Source organism: Loxodonta africana, chromosome 1 (genome assembly GCF_030014295.1).
Source record: "Loxodonta africana isolate mLoxAfr1 chromosome 1, mLoxAfr1.hap2, whole genome shotgun sequence".
NCBI lineage: Eukaryota > Metazoa > Chordata > Mammalia > Proboscidea > Elephantidae > Loxodonta > Loxodonta africana.
In genome coordinates, this window is record NC_087342.1 from 193,243,611 (window position 1) to 193,260,385 (window position 16,775).

Below are 16,775 nucleotides of genomic sequence, written 5' to 3' on the forward strand. Positions count from 1 at the left end.
GTCAACTTAACCAGAAATGTCCAATTTTATAGAAGAGCATATCCCTTCCACTTTGTACTTTAAATTTCCTACCTTTCTGCACTGTCCTGTCATCTCAGTGCTCCTCCTGAAAAGTTTGCCTTGTTCAGGTAGTGACAGAGGGAAGACGTACAGCTCTAAACACTGAGTCACAAATGACATGCCCTGGCTATGTTCCCTGTGGAGCCATGCAGTCCGTCAACAAGGATTAAAGCAAAGAGTAATGGTGGTGTAACATTGTGTTCAATGTTCCTCCCAATTCAGGAATCCCTTTTGCAGTATCCCAGACTAATGATTAACCACTGCATGACTGCTTCCAGGGATAGGGATCCCATCGCTTTTTTGAGACACTCGTTCCATTAGTAAATAGCTGAATTGTTAAGACTGTTCTTAATACAGATGATAAAAGAAATAGAGAAGTTGAGTAAATCTGTTTTTCTTAACTATCTCTTAACCAACTAGTGTCCCAGTCTCTGCATTGTTCATTTAATGACCTGAATATAATATAAATCACCTTTTTGTTGTTGTTGTTGTTATCTTCAGCATTTTTTCTAAAGCTTTCATTTATTTCCAGAAATAGTTTTTGGACATTAACATTGTAGGTTAATTCTACAGTATTTCTCTTTTGTAGAAGGGCAAAAATCACCTGCTATGAAACGATTATTGAAAAGAAGGACTAATACATACAGAAGAAGGAAACTAATCTTCAAAAAAAAAAAAAAAAGTCTTCTGGAAAAGTTAATCTTAGAAATCACTCTGTCAAGTTAACTCCAAAAGCAGCATATCAGCTAAAATCAACCCAGACTTTACCTAAAATACATGCTGATATGCCTAAATCACATCTAGTAACAAATGACGATATTTAAGTGTCCAACAGCACACGAAGTAGAAAATAGAAAAGGCTGTGAATTATAAGGCAAAGACCTGGATTTGGTTTCTTACTCAACCGTTCTCTAGCACAGAGGCTCTCAAAATGTGTTCCCAAACCAAAACCAAACCCACTGCCGTTGAGTTGATTCCGACTCATAGTAGGACAGAGTAAAACTGCACTATAGAGTTTCCAAGGAGCTCCTGGTGGGTTCAAACTGCTGACCTCTTGGTTTGCAGCCATAGCACTTAACCGCTATGCCACCAGGGTTTCCTCAATGTGTTCCCAGTATCCACAAATCAGCATCACCTGGATTGTTAGAAGTGCAAATTCCAAACCCCATCAGACCACTGAATCTGAAACTCTGGGTGTGGAGCCCAGCACTCTGTGTTTTCACAAGTCCTCCAGGTGATTCCGATGCATGTTAAAGTTTGAGAATCAGTTCTGTAGCACCTAATAACAGCTAGTTCATCTTCCAAACAAATTCTTGTTAGGATCAATCAGTAGTTGTAGCTGCAAAATGCTCTGGAAATGGTAAAGCACTGGCCAATTGTGAGTAATTACTTTAGTGACGGGGCTAACTCAATCTAGAGTAAAAAGTAAGCCCAATGCAAGGATGAGTCTACCTGATAGTGTGGTACTAAAACACTGAAAACATTCTATTCTTGCCTTTCTCTTTCTCTTTGTTTTATCTTTAAGTCATCTTGCCCAACTTTGGTCTGCAGGATTTCTGTTCAAATTTGGTTAAGTATTGATGGAAGCAAACGTTTTCTTTATTTAACAATAGTGAAAGTGGTTTCTGCCATTTCAGTGCACTGTGAGGCCAGTGAATGGAGTCCTTGGAGTCCATGCATGAAGAAAGGAAAAACATGTGGCTTCAAAAGAGGGACTGAGACACGAGCCCGAGAAATAGTACAGCATCCTTCAGCAAAGGGTAACCTGTGTCCACCCACCAGTGAGACAAGAAAGTGTACAGTGCAGAGAAAGAAGTGTCAAAAGGGAGAAAGAGGTACAGCCATATTAACAAAATGTGCTTGCATGAATCTTCATAATTTGATGCATAAATTCACTTTATTTCTTGGGAGACATTTAACATTATCATTCATGTCTAAAACCCTACAATATATACTGAACAAAGACTATGCCAGCTGTAAATTAAAGACTATAGACACTGCAGTTTTAAAAAATATAACCTGATCTCAGAACTTTAGACTACTACAAAGAGTGTTAATTGAATTCTAACAATCAGAACTGTATAATAGGCATTTGGACTATTATCTTTCCCAACATCCACCTTCCTAGTGCCTAGAAAACTTTGGGGGAAGCCTCAAAAACTCAAGACCCAATGCCATTTGGTACAAGTCCACGGTGAAGAGACATCAGCCATCTATTTACTCCTTTCCTTCTTACCTACAAACCAAAACAGGGCAATTAAATTGCAAACTTCTTAGCTAAATATATTTCACAGATTATATAGGGTTTTTAAAATACTTAAATGGACAGATATTTTTAATACTGGCTTTATGTTTGAAATAAATGAACAAGGGCATATTTTTTGTGAATATACTACAGCCATTAATGACATTCTACACTCAGATTTTTTAATTATAAAAAATATTTTAAAATACAAAAAATGTATTACAATTTATATTTGCATACCAGATTATAGAATCTTTTAGATCAAAATTAAATAATTCTGTGTCAGAGCCTGGTTCTTAAGTCTTAAGATCGCCAAGGGGAAATATACCATTTCCTATGTTGGGTTTTTTATGTTGGGTTGGGTTATGATGCCCAAGGGTTATTAAATTTCCATTTAGAAGAACCACGGTTGTTGACCATTGAAATATCATTTTTATATCTTTCACATTACTGTCCTCAGCATCACTGCCTACAAATATATTTGCAGCTTTATATAACTATTGGTAGTTGTCTGGTGAGGCTATAAATTATCTTCTCAATTAATTGCAACTTGAAATAAGAGTAGTTGAAATTGCTTAACTTATTCATTCATTTAGCACAGTTTTAATGAGCTCTTATTTTATGCCACACACAGTGCTAAACCTTGGGGATTCAGAACTGAATACAGCTAGTCCTCACTTATCGACTATCTTGTTATTCAGTATTTCGCATTTATGACAATAGTGATAAAATCTACTATTCTACTATTTTGCAAATTTACGATGTACGTCTGGCAGTAATGAACACCAGGGAGCAAGGCGAGAGTAGTGCTGGCTGTGGTGGTTAAGGTTATTTGTCACCTTGGGTGGGCTGTGATTCTCAGTGGTTTGGCAGCTATGTAATAATGTAATTTTGCAGTTATGTAATGATGTAGTCATCCTCCATTTCGTGATCTGATATGATCATCCTCCCTTTTCTCATAATGCCAATTTTTGTATAATAACCTGGTCTTTGGAACCTAACCAAGTCGATACGGTGAGGAGTGGGTGTACTGTACTCTTCTACCGTGAAGGTACACTCAGAGTCCAGTGGAGGTTTGAGATGTTTAAACAGATAATCACAATATCACATAGTAATGGAGATTATAGACATGTGAATAAAGTTCAATGGGAACTCAGAAGATGGTACTGTGCAAATTCAAACACTGCTTGTACAAGAAATAATTTGGTTCACCAGTACTTTGAAAAGTGTTCTTTCACTCTACCAAGAAAATTGTCCATCTCCAGAATATATAGAGCCTGTTGTTGCCATTAATAACCAAGTAGTTAATGTGATGAAATTCTTGAAGGCAAAGGTCATTTTAAAGAGAACTTCAAGCTTTTGTAAATTTGTAAGAGGTTTTGATTAAAACTTAGTTTAAGGAATGAAAGTTGGCTAGTGAAAAAGGTCTTTCTGGCATTTGTTACCAATTAATTTAAAACATCTTAGATTTTAAAAGTTGGATTTGGAAATCAAATATTTCATCACTCTGCTTGTTGGTATGTCCCATAGTTGTACATTTACTTATGTTTACTAAATTTTCTTGAAATTTAATGACTTACAGGTGGTCTTTGCTCATTTTATTCTTTCCACAAATATTCTAAATTACTAATTAGTATTCGGCACATTTTGCTTTTAACATAAGTGCAAAAAAGCTCACCCAGTAGAAAACTTAAATTATAATACTAATTATGTTGTACTTCTTTTATTTGAGAATGTGGTCTTTTAATATTTTTTTGCCAACACTTGACTTAAATAATAACATTGGAAATGTCAGTTCTTATAACTAGTAAGGAAACCCCGGTGGCGTAGTGGTTAAAGTGCTATGGCTGCTAACCAAGAGGTTGGCAGTTTGAAACCACCTGGTGCTCCTTGAAACTCTATGGGGCAGTTCTACTCTGTCCTATAGGGTCACTATGAGTTGGCATTGACTTGATGGCAGTGGGTATAACTAGTAACTGATAAGATAAATAATGCCACAGGTTTAAAATAGTAACCTGTGACTTTGTGTAAGATTTCTTTCTGGTCTTTCCTGTCCGCTTTCAGTAGAATACAGTGACATTGTACATTTGCAAACAAAACTTTATACATCTAGAAAAATTCAAGTGTGCATTCTTTTTCAAATTTGATCATACAAAGAGTACTGAAAAGAGAATGTGGGTCACGTGCCTAATTAAATTCCAGATTTAGCTCCACTTTTATTTAATCTTCATTCATCTTTTTATATGCCAAAAATTTTTCTCAAATAGTCCAGAAATGTAAGGTAGGAAGGAAGTTACTTTTGCCTTCATTCCCCACTTCTGTATCTTAACATTTTCCTTAAATGCTCCTAACAGTCACTTATCAAAGCTCCTATTCGAACATGAAGAAACCAAATAGAATGTAATTATGACCTCTGGACACCTCACTAAACCAAACATCACATTATAATACGAAAATTACCCCAAGCCGGGGGGAAATTATCCAATAGGCAAGGTAAGCACAGCGCTTACCTTGCTTACCAGATCATCTGTAGTGAACAATTTCACGTATGAAATTAGTAAGTAAGCACAAGTAACCTGTGCTTACCTTGCTTACTGGGTCATCCGCCTGTCAGGGACTATAAATTTGAAAAGAGGCTTTGATTCTGCAGGAAGGTACTATGGGGTTGGGAGAGAGACAGATGCCAGCCATACCTAGACCCAGAATCTTTGATATGATGAAAAATGTGAAATTGTTCACTACAGAATAGTAAGTAAGCACAAGCAAGCCTATGCTTACCTTGCTTACTGGGTTATCCTCCCCTTATTACAATTACTTCTAGTTTGAGCCTATCTCAATTTGAAATATCAAGATAAATAACATATATCTTAAGATATTATAAAGCCTAACATCTAGACTAGTCTATACATTAAGACAGCATATTAAAATAGGAGTAAGGAAAGAGAAAGTGCACTTTCAATGATTGTCGATATATATTTTTGATTGTTTTGATGTACTGAGTGTAACCATCTTAAATAAGAGGAAGTAAAACAGGACAGGGAGATATATGTGTTTCTGATTTGATGCAAAAGGGTATTTTTTTGGTGAGGAAAGAAAGTCACCAAACATGTTTCTCATTCATTTGTAAATTCCTCTGATTAACTGAAGAGAAATTCCCATAGGTGAGTTTTCAGGCAATTCACAAAGAATGAAGAATTTCACTCTGTGGCTAAATGCATTAAGAAGATACTCATTAATTACAGGTAGGTCATTGTAAAGATCAACCAAATACATTCAATTCAGTTCGACTCCTGTGATCGTTAAGGTTGTGTGTCAACTTGGCTGAGCCATGATTCTCAGTGGTTTGGCAGTTAGGATGTAGTTTGTCAGTCGTATGATGATGTGATCAGTTCCATGATGAGATTTGATATATATAATGTGATCACCTCCATGTTGGGATCTGCTGTGAGTAGCCAGTCAGTTGAAAAGGAGCGTCCTTGGGATGTGGCCTGCATCCAATATAGGTGGACTCTCTGATAAGTCTTGCGGGCTTTTGCTTACTCTGGATCCTGCAGCTGGCTTCAGTTCACCTGATCTGCAATTCTTGGGATTTGAGCTTGCAGCTTATCTGCCATCTTGCCTGCCGATCTTGGGATTCATCGATTTTTGCAGCCTTTGAACAAGAACACTGCTGTCTGACCTGCTGATCTTGGGTTCGCCAACCCATGCAGCTTCGTGAATCAGGAAAAGTCTTCAGCCTGACCCATGGATTTGGGATGTTCCAGCTTCTACAACTGTGTGAGCCACTTCCTTGATATAAATCTTTCTATATAGATATTACAGGCTTTACTGGTTTTGTGTCTCTAGAGAACCCAGCTTAAGACACCACCCAACTGTTCCACTTCTGTACTGACACCTCTGTACATGTAGCACTTCTTTGTCTGACAATAACCACCCTGGCTGGGCAACCTCGCAAGTTAAAGGACACAGTCCTCCAGACTGATGCCAGCTGCAACTTTGGGAGTTCACACAACACCTTCACTTCTGATCTGCTGTCTACAAATACAGGGATTCCCTTCCCTTTACCCTCTCCTAACATGCCGGCTCCTACTTCCTCCACAGGTTTGATACTTTGCCAGAACGACTAACAGAACTCATGGAAAAGTACTATACTTACAATTACAGCTTCATTATAAAGAATACGAATTAGGATTAGCACAAAGAAGAGACTCATAGGGTGAGGTCTGGGAGGGAGCTTCCATGTCCCAAAGAAGCCATGCCGCGTTACCTTCCCGAGGACAGATTTCTTTCACCAACCAGGAATCCCTTGGAAATTCATTGTCCAGAGCTTTTACTAGGGGGTCTCATATAAATCAAACTCTAGCCCCATTCCCCTGAGGCCATGTGATATCACAAGGTCAATATCAGGAGGTCCATATCACGAGATCAATGTTGCATGGCACTGTGGGTCTTTCTGGCATAGTCAACAACCACTCAACATGACCCAAAACCTTTAGGTGTGGTCTTGAATCCTCATCAAAGACACTTCAGTCATTGGGGGAAACTCCAAGGTTTTAGAGCTTATCTCTCAGGAACCAAGGACAAAGCCCAAATCCTTTGGGTAAAGTTAAAATTTTTCCTCACAGATATGTTCTTGGGATCGAAAGAAGAGAGAACTGAGTCATAGAAAAAATGGGGGCAGGTCTAATTTCCTGAAGTAAAGAAGATCTAACATCCAGTCTAGCAAAGAAGGACAGAAAGAATTCATTACAATAAAAAAAGCCAAAATGTCCAGGAATGTTTCCAGGGAAGAAACAAGTGTGAATTGTTACATTATTGCATTGATTTGAATAGATTGTAGGTCAGTTTATATGCTTTGCCAAAATTAAAGTAAAAGTCTACTAACCTTTACATAAAGGAACTTATGCAAAGTTAACTTATAAATTGTTATTAATTGTACCCTCAAATACCGGTTTTATACTTATGCATTATGTTTATCATGAGTACTATATTTAAAATTATAGTACAATCAATTTTAATAAATCAAACTAAAAAATAATGACAATAAATCTGCTCTATTCTTAGGTTTGCTCCTCTGTCCCTTAAAAAAAAAAAAAAGTTTACTTCAAAAATTTTTTATAACTACTCCAGTGCTATGTAGTTGAATTTTTTTATAGGAAGCATTTATGTTAAATATTCATTCAATTTCAAAGCAAGACGTTTAGCCAGGATTCTCAAAACAGTTCATCAAAATCCAAATAGATGGATCCATTTGCTCAAAATTGTAGGATGCCAACTGGCTTAGAATATTTGCATTATATCCTCTCCTCACCTTCACCTCATGGAAGAAGGCCAGCTGGCCTACAAACACTCAACCTTTTTAAGCACTGGATGCTGGGAGCTTTCTGCTCTATCCCTACACAGACACCCTTCAACATAAGTCAGAGAAAAATCAACAAAGTACAGAACTGAAATGAGAGTGGAGCCAGAGACTGTGGTTCTCATTTGGGGAGAATTTTGCAGCCCTCAGGGGACATTTTTTATTGTCATCATGACTTGGGGAGACATGGTGCTACTGGAATCTAGTGGATAGAAGCCAGGGGATTCTGCTCAACATCCTGTAATGCATAGGACATTCCCAAACCCAAAACCAAACCAAACCCATTGTTGTGAAGTTGATTCCAACTCATAGCAACCCTGTAGGACAGAGTAGAACTGCTCCATAGGGTTTCCAAGCCTGTAAATCTTTACTGAAGCAGATTGCCACATCTTTCTCCCCCAGAGTGTCTGATGGGTTCAAACTGCCGACCTTTCAGTTAGCAGCCAAGTTCTTAACCACTGCATCACCAGGGCTCCTTACTACAGCCCCAGACAACAAGAATGATGTGTTAATAATGTTAAGGATAAGAAACCCTAGTATAAACTCATTAATCTCCCTTAGTTATCCCTTTTGGTGGCCTAGTCATCCCTACCCAAATGAGATGCTTATTAAGATTCTGGGGAGGATCAGTTGCTGCCACTAATAACCTGGCTATGGTGGGAAACTTTGGTAATAAGGACCAAATGGTGGAACAAGGGTGGAAATTTTGCTACTCAATCAATTTTACTAAAAAATAATATTCTTTTAATTTAAAATATCCTGTGGTACACAAAAATATTCAGCCATATTTAAAACCTCTAAGAAAAGTAGTCCATTGTAGTATACAGCACCCCTTGCTCTAAGAGAGGCATTTCTTATTATAGATGTATATTCAAAAAACCCAAACCCATTGGCATCAAGCTGATTCCAATTTATGGCTACCCAATGTATGTCAGAGTAGAACTGCTCCATAGGATTTTCTTTGCTGTAATCTTTGTGGAAGCAGATCACCGGGCCATTCCTCCACCATGCTACTGGGTGAGTTGGAATTGCCACCTTTTAGTAGTCCGGTGCAAACCATTTGTACAACCAGGGACATAAATGTACATACTTTCTTTTAAAACCACAGCCCAATTTTTCATTTAACGTCCTCAGTGGTAAGGCCTGCCAGGTGTTTAATCACTATTTGACTTTTTTCTCTACACCAAGATTAATTTTGTGGTTGGAGGTGCTCACTCATCTATGCCAAGAAATTTGGAAGACAGTTACCTGGCCAACTGACTTAGAGAGATCCATATTTGTGCCCATTCCAAAGAAAGGTGATACAACAGAATGCAGAAATTATTAAACAAAATTACTAATATTACACATAAGTAAAGTTTTCCTGAAGATAATTCAAAAATAGTTACAGTAGTACATCAACAGGGAACTTACAGAAATTCAAGCTGGATTCAGTAAAGCATGTGAAATGAGGGATATCATCGGTAAGTCAGATGGATCTTGTTTGAAAGCAGAGAATACCAGAAAGGTGTTTACCTGTGTTTTATTGACTATGAAAAGGCATTCGACTGTGTGGATCATAACAAATTATGGCTAGCATTGCAGAGGGTGAGAATTCCAGAACACTGAATTGTGCTCATGCGGAACCTGTACGTAGATCAAGAGGCAGTCATTGGAACAGAACAAGGGGGTACTGTGTGGTTCAAAATCAGGGAAGGTGTGCTTCAGGGTTCTATCCTTTCACTTTACTTATTCAATACATATGCTGAGCAAATAATCCAAGAAGCTGGACTATATGAAGAAGAACGGGGCGTCAGGATTGGAGGAAGACTCATTAGCAACCTACAATATGCAGGTGACACAACTTTGCTTGCTGAAAGAGAAAAGGACTTGAAGCACTTACTGGTGAAGATCAAAGACTGCAGCCTTCAGTATAGATTACACCTCAGCATAAAACAAAAATCCTCACAACTGGACCAATAAGCAACATCATGATAAACAGAAAAGATTGAAGTTGCCAAGGATTTCATTTTACTTTGATCCACAATCAACATCCATGGGAGCAGCTGTCTAAAAATCAAATGGCACATTGATTGCATTAGGCAAATGTGCAGCAAAAGACCTCGTTAAAGTGTTGAAAAGCAAAGATAACACTTTGAGGACTAAAGTGCACCTGACCCAAGCCATGGTGTTTTCAATTGCCTTATGTGCACCTGAAAGTTGGACAATGAACAGGGAAGACCAAAGAAGAATTGATGTCTTTGAATTATGGTGTGGGTGAAGAATATTGAACGGACTGCCAGAAGAATGAACAAGTCTGTCTTGAAAGAACAGAGCCAGACTGTTCCTTGGAGCGAGGATGGCCAGACATTTTCTCTCATATTTTGGACATGTTATCTGGAGGGACAGACCCTGGAGAAGGACATCATGCTTGGTAAAGTAGAGGGTCAGTGGAAAAGAGGAAGACTGTCAGTGAGATGGATTGACTTAATGGCTGCAACAATGGGCTCAAACATAGCAATGATTGTGAGGATGGTGCAGGACTGGGCAGTGTTTTGTCTGGTCTGGTTGTACATAGGGTTGCTATGAGTCAGAACCCACTCGATGGCACCAACCAACAACAATAAGAAGCCATGTTTTGTTTTGTTTTGTTTTTTAATACTCTCTTAACTATCTGTTTATGGAGGAGTTGGAATCCACTCAACAGCAACTAGTTTTGCTTTTTTTTAATTGCTCGTGAACCATATGAAATTTCCATTTCATATGCAAATGGTTGCAAATGGTTGAATATTTACAGTTTCGTATGGTTCAACCAAATACTTCAGAATTTTGTCTCTCTAAATTTGTGAATAATAGAATCAATTTATGGTATAAACTGTTACTGATTGAAAGATTACAGTTTGTATATGCCACTCCTGTTTTAAATATTAGACTTGTAATAATGATTCAAGTGTACTATTTCCTTTGAAAGGGTCTTATGTTGTTGTTAGGTGCCATCGAGTAGATTTTGACTTATGGCGACCCCATGTGACAGGGTAGAACTGCTCCATGGAATTTTCTAGGCTGTTATTTTTATAGCAGCAGATCACCAGGTCTTTCTCCCGCAGTCACTGGATTGGTTCAAACTGTCAATCTTTCAGTTAGCGGCCAAGCACTTAAACATTGTCCCACCAGGACTTTTGAAAGGGTGTAGGTACCACTACTGGAGCCCTGGTTAGGCACTCAGCTGCTAACTGAAAGGTCAGCGGTTCAAACCACCAGCCACTACGTGGGAGAAAGATGTTGCAGTCTGGTTCTGTAAGGATTTACAGCCTTGAAAACCCTATGGGACAGTTTACTCTGCCCTATAAAATCGCTACGAGCTGGAATTAACTTGACAGCAGTGGGCTTGGTTTTAGGCATCACTAATCTCTAAAGGCCTCATAAAAACATGTTTCGTCTTCAGATGTTTTCTAGTCGTGTTCATTCATGACCTATTCCTTGTCTTGATTGTGTTTTTCTTCTTGGCTATGTTACTCAACTCTTCCTTCATTTTGTTGCTTTCCCACCAACTCCAATTTAATTCTTGAAGCAATCGAATCAGCTTGCAAACTCAGTGGACATGTGTCAGAATTTATTATTCATATAACTTCAGAGACAGGCCCCAGCTTCTCATTGTTTCCTCTGGAGTTGACATGGCAATGACAGGGCCTTTGCAAGGATTCTCTGTTGCCCAGGTTTGTGGATTGACGACCATACACACACACCAAGATCGTTAATATATACAGGTGACTCCTCTATATAATAATGAAGGAGGACCACAGTCAGCACTTGAATAGATGCAGAAAAAGTGAAATGACATTAAATTTCTTACCCCTAACACATTTTACTTCTCTGTTGTACGTTTGTAACTTCTCAAGGTTGAAGAAAAATCTCTGCAGAATATGTGAAGCCTTTTTCTTTCATACTTGCAGTCCTGGGTACTATACTATTCTTTACGACTCAACCAACAGTGATTATCTCTTTAAAATTAAGATCGAGTTCATATCATTCTATTATTGCATATTCCCTGAGATTTTGGGGACATCATTCACGGTGGTTACATGTATATTCAAAGAAATACTTAAATGTTACTATGATCTGTGCATTCCCTTCCTTTCTGCAATGGCTTCTCTGCTATGTTGCTGTGTACCTCAGCGTCCCCATTATAAGACAACCGATATATCACCCTTGAAAGTGTCTATATTTCTAAGATTTCTTTTTTGTCATGTTTAGCAACACCTAATGCTTTTTTTTTTTTTTTTTAGTTGGGGGAGCAGGGCCTGGTGGCACAGTAGTTAAGTGTTTGGCTGCTAACCAAAAGGTCAGCAGTTCAAATCCACCAGCCACTCCTTGGAAGCCCTATGGGGCAGTTCTACTCTGTCCTATAAGGGTCGCTATGAGTCAAATTGACTCAACAGCCAGGGCTTTTTGTTTTGTTTAATGTTCTTTTACCCATTGGTGTGTGTAACATGATTCACAGTGATCAGGTTATTGAACAGAGTGATAGCTGTAGTACACAAAATATACAGTGATTTTGCCATTGTTTAGACCCTGTGCATGAAAGTGAAATTGTTTTAGTTAGTTTTTGCTGCATAACAAATAATTCTAAAACATAAAAGCTTAAGATAACAACCATTTGTTTAACACTCTGTGGGTGGGCAGTTTGGACTGAGATCCACCTGGCAATTCTGACCTTGGCTAGGCTCCTCATGTGGTTGGCTGGCTGAGGAACTGGGGAATCTGCTGTTTTTCTATTATCATCACTTTGGCTAAGAGTCTACAGTGTTCCAAGAGGGAGAGGAGAAGAAATTCCTATTGAGGCTAGGCACAGAACTGGCACAATTTCACTTTCCCCACATTCTTTTAACCTATGCAAGTCACAAGGCCAGACCTGATTCAAGAGTTGAAGAAATAGATTTCACCTCTTGTTGGGAGAAGCCACAGTTACTTTGCAAGGGAGCATCGATTTACAGTGAGGAGTGGAAAATTATAACCATTTTTGTAATCTACCGCAGAGGTCTTTCTTTTGTTTGCAATTTGAAGAGTCTGATTACTCATTCATTCAACAATCTCTTGCTTTCTAAGATAGTGTCTCTTCCTTTGTAAAAACACAGTCAAATGGTTGATACAGGAGATGTTATGTCATATAGGAAATCATCTGTATTATACATTCCAATTTATAAAGAGCAGAATACAAAGAATAAATAAGAGGCCAGACTAAGATAAATTCATACACTTAGCAAATACTTAATAAGCACTAACTGTATGTCAGGTGAAGTTTGGTGGCACAGTGGTTAAGAGCACGGCTGCTAACTAAAAGGTCGGGAGTTTGAATCCACTGGGTGCTCCTTGGAAACCCTATGGGGCAGTTCTACCCTGTCCTATAGGGTCGCTATGAGTTGGAATGACTCAACAGCAACAGGTTCAGTTTGGTTTTGGTGTGTCAGGCACTCTTAGGTACTGGGGCTACATCAGTGAACAAGAGAGACAAAAGTTCCTGCCACCATGGATCTTATATTCTAGATATCAGCATCATGGTTTATGTGGGTCCACAGGTTATGACCATCAATGATCAGCTCAACTGTAGCATATACCTGTTTTGACAGTTTTCATCTCTGTGACTTGTTCCATCAGTGTCTGCAGCCTTCATTAGAGTTCATTAACAACATTTACAAAGATATTTATTTACACTGACAAAGATAAAATATCTCTGCCTATTTTTTGTTGGTCTCAAGGCTATATATATACATATCGAGCCCTGGTGGCACAGTAGTTAAGAACTCGGCTGCTAACCAAAAGGTCAGTAGTTCGAATCCACGAGCTGCTCCTTGGAATCCCTATGGGACAGTTCTACTCTGCCCTGTAGGGTCGCTGCCAGTCGAAATCGACTCAACAACAATGGGTTTTTTTTTTTTTTTCCTTTTCTCTACCATTTTGAAGTGCTAGTATGTGTTTGTAAGATGACTAAATGGGGTTAAAGATACAGCTTGTGGCTCTGGAACAGAGCTTAGTTAACTGGCCCTTGGGAGAAATGACTGTACGACTTTGGCCCCATTTGTAACCTGTCCTAGCCAACTGAGATCCCTGCCAATTAAGAGGGTTCCCTAGAGAGAAACTCTGAGAGCATCAGCATAAATTTAAATTCTGGACCCCCAAATATAGTTTCCAAAAGGGCCTTGTTGTCCTTTGCTAATTACAAAGCAAACATTTCTCCAACAGAAAAATACTTTCTGCTTTCATGCTCCTGTCCTCCTTCCCACCACCCTAATACCGTTACTTCTTGAAACTGCTTATGTCGCTGAGCCCACTTTGGCACAGAAAACATCCCATATTTGAAGGCACAAAAGTATTATTCTTTCCATAGGTCATTATCATCTCTTTTTATCTACTCCAGCAGCTTTTTCATAGAAGCATTACAGACTAATTTTGTAGATTGTTATAGACTAACAGAAAGGACTAGATATGTTGTCCTTAGGCCTCTCAAGAGTTGAGATCAAAGCAAATACAACCAGATTACAATTAAGTTCTGTGACATCATTAAAACGAAACCCATTTACATTAAACTGTATCATTTTTATCATCATGAATGGGAGCGTACCAAGAATAGGCTTTCTCTCTTTCAATATCTATTCATCCAGCCTCAGGAAAGAACTCAAACTGGCCCTGCCTGCATCACATATCCACCCCTTGAACCATTCACCATGGCAGCGGAATTGAGGGACTATGACTGCTATGCATAAGTCACGTGCCCACCATTGAAGCCAAGGAACAAGAGGGCCATTTTGAATGGTGGTTCTACTTAGAAATAAGGGTGCTTAGGCTGACAAAAACACAGAGGTACATAGCCCCCCTCAAAAAAAAGTTGTTCTTAGAATTTACCAAGTCTGAAAGTATCTGTTCTCCAAGATAGTTCCTCTACAATATTTGTGAAAAAAAAAATTAAGTTAGGGAAAAAGAAAATAAAACCCATTGCCAGCTTGTCGATTCTGACTCATAGTGACCCTAAAGGACAGAGTAGAACTGCCCCATAGGGTTTCCATGGAACAGCTGGTGGATTCGAACTGTCAACCTTTTGGTTAACAGCTAAACACTTAACCACAGTGCCACCGGGACTCCAAGTGAGGGAAAGTAACCAAAAAATTTTTTTCCATCTAGTTTAGACTGGACAGGCATGTATAACATAATCCTAGCAATATTCTAACGTACCTAACTTTTGTTTGGTTTATCTGGATTTTTTAGAGATGTTTTTATGTGCGTAAACTGGCTTTGAAATTAATGGAAAAAGAATCCACTACTCATAAGAATGGTTTCCAGGATTGATTTGTGCAGTCTTAAGTAAAGACATGTCCACGTCCATTTCTGGCTGCTGAGTGTTCTGTGTGAAATGCACCAGTGTGGGTAATGACCTTTTGCTTGGTTATGCACCAGGCCACTGAAACTTTCAAATTAACTAAACCCAATTACTGAACTCTTGTGTTTATGCTGTGTATACACCAGCAGGTCATAACTCTAGCTTCTGTGAGCCCAGGCTGCCATAATTGAGAAATCTGCCTTATAAAGCGTGGTTTTGTTCATTTGTTGTTTCTGCTGGAAAAGCCTGCTTTTCCTATTTTTGCAAAGGATCAGATTTAGGGAAGAGTTTCTGAGTAGAGTCCAACTGCATTTTATATCTCAGTGCAAAGTATGTCCGTTTTAAACTGAGCTATCCCTATTGCTTTTGCATTACATGAACTCTAATATCTGGAAGCATAATTCTACTTACCTTTCACTGATTTTTTTTGAAAAGTTTCACATTTTAGGCAAGGAAATAAGATACTGAACTCACATTTGGGAAATAGCAATAATTGCTAATTCTAAAAATAAAACAGATATGAAAATGTATGCATGCATAAAATCAGCAGATAATGTCTTATTAACCTATGAGGGGGAATCATTGTCCTAGTTGAAAAAAAAAAAAAAAAAACTAGTTTTCCATAAAGTAATTAAGCCAAAAGAAGTAAAAAACAAATCAGTAGCTCTTGAGTCAATTCCAACTAATGGTGGCCCCATGTATTGCAGAGTAAAACTGCAGTCCATAGGGGTTTCAAGTCTGTGAGGTTTCAGATGCAGATCACCAGGCCTTTCTTCTGAGGCACCTACCTATACGTGAGTTTGAACTACCGACCTTTCAGTTAGTAGTTAAGTGCTTAAAACTTTGTGCCACTCAGGGACTCCTATAATGTAATTAGTAGACAGCTAATTAGATAACCCACTACTCAGTAGTCAGTTTGTCTACTGTGGTGGCTTTCATATTGCTGTGATGCTGGAATCTTGTTGTTGTTGTTGTTAGGTGCCGTCGAGTCAGTTCCAACTCATAGTGACCCTATGCACAACAGAACAAAATACTGCCCAGTCCTGTGCCATCCTTACAGTTGTTGTTAGGCTTGAGTCCATTGTTGCAGCCACTGTGTCAGTCCACCTTGTTGAGGGTCTTCCTCTTCTCCTCTGACCCTGTGCTTTACCAAGCATGATGTCCTTCTCCAAGGACTGATCCCTCCTAACAACATGTCCAAAGTATGTAAGACACAGTCTCACCATCCTTGCTTCTAAAGAGCATTTGCTTTTCAACACTTTAAAGAAGTGCTGGAAGCTATGCCACCAGTACTTCAAATACTAGCAGAATCACCCATGGTGAACAGGTTTCAGCAGAGCTTCCGGACTAAGACAGACTAAGAAGAAGAACCTGGAGATATACTTCTAAAAATATTGGCCAGCGAAAACCTTATGAATGGCAAGGGAACATTGCCTGATACACTGCTGGAAGATGAACCACTCAGGTTGGAAGGCACTCATAAGACAACTGGGGAACAGCTGCCTCCTCAAAGTAGAGACGACCTAAATGACATGGATGAAGTAAAGCTTTCTGGACCTTCTTTTGCTAATGCAGCACAACTCAAAATGAGAAGAAACAGCTGCAAACATCCAATAATCAGAAAGCAGAATGTATAAAGTATGAAACTGGGAAAACCGGAAGTTGTGTAAATATGAAATGGAATGCTTCAAGGTACATATCTAAGGCATTAGTGAGCTGAAATGGACTGGTATTGGCCATTTTGAATCAGATAATCATAT

At 38.7% G+C, this 16,775-nt stretch overlaps 1 protein-coding gene across 1 annotated transcript in view; it reads left to right on the plus strand.

The window, feature by feature from the left end:
* Positions 1-16,775, plus strand: part of RSPO3 (R-spondin 3) — a 96,849-nt gene that overhangs the window by 37,814 nt on the left and 42,260 nt on the right. Inside the window, exon 4 of the mRNA XM_023558925.2 lies at positions 1,698-1,895. Within this exon, the coding sequence (XP_023414693.2) occupies positions 1,698-1,895 (198 nt within the window). The remainder of the gene's footprint in view (positions 1-1,697; positions 1,896-16,775) is intronic.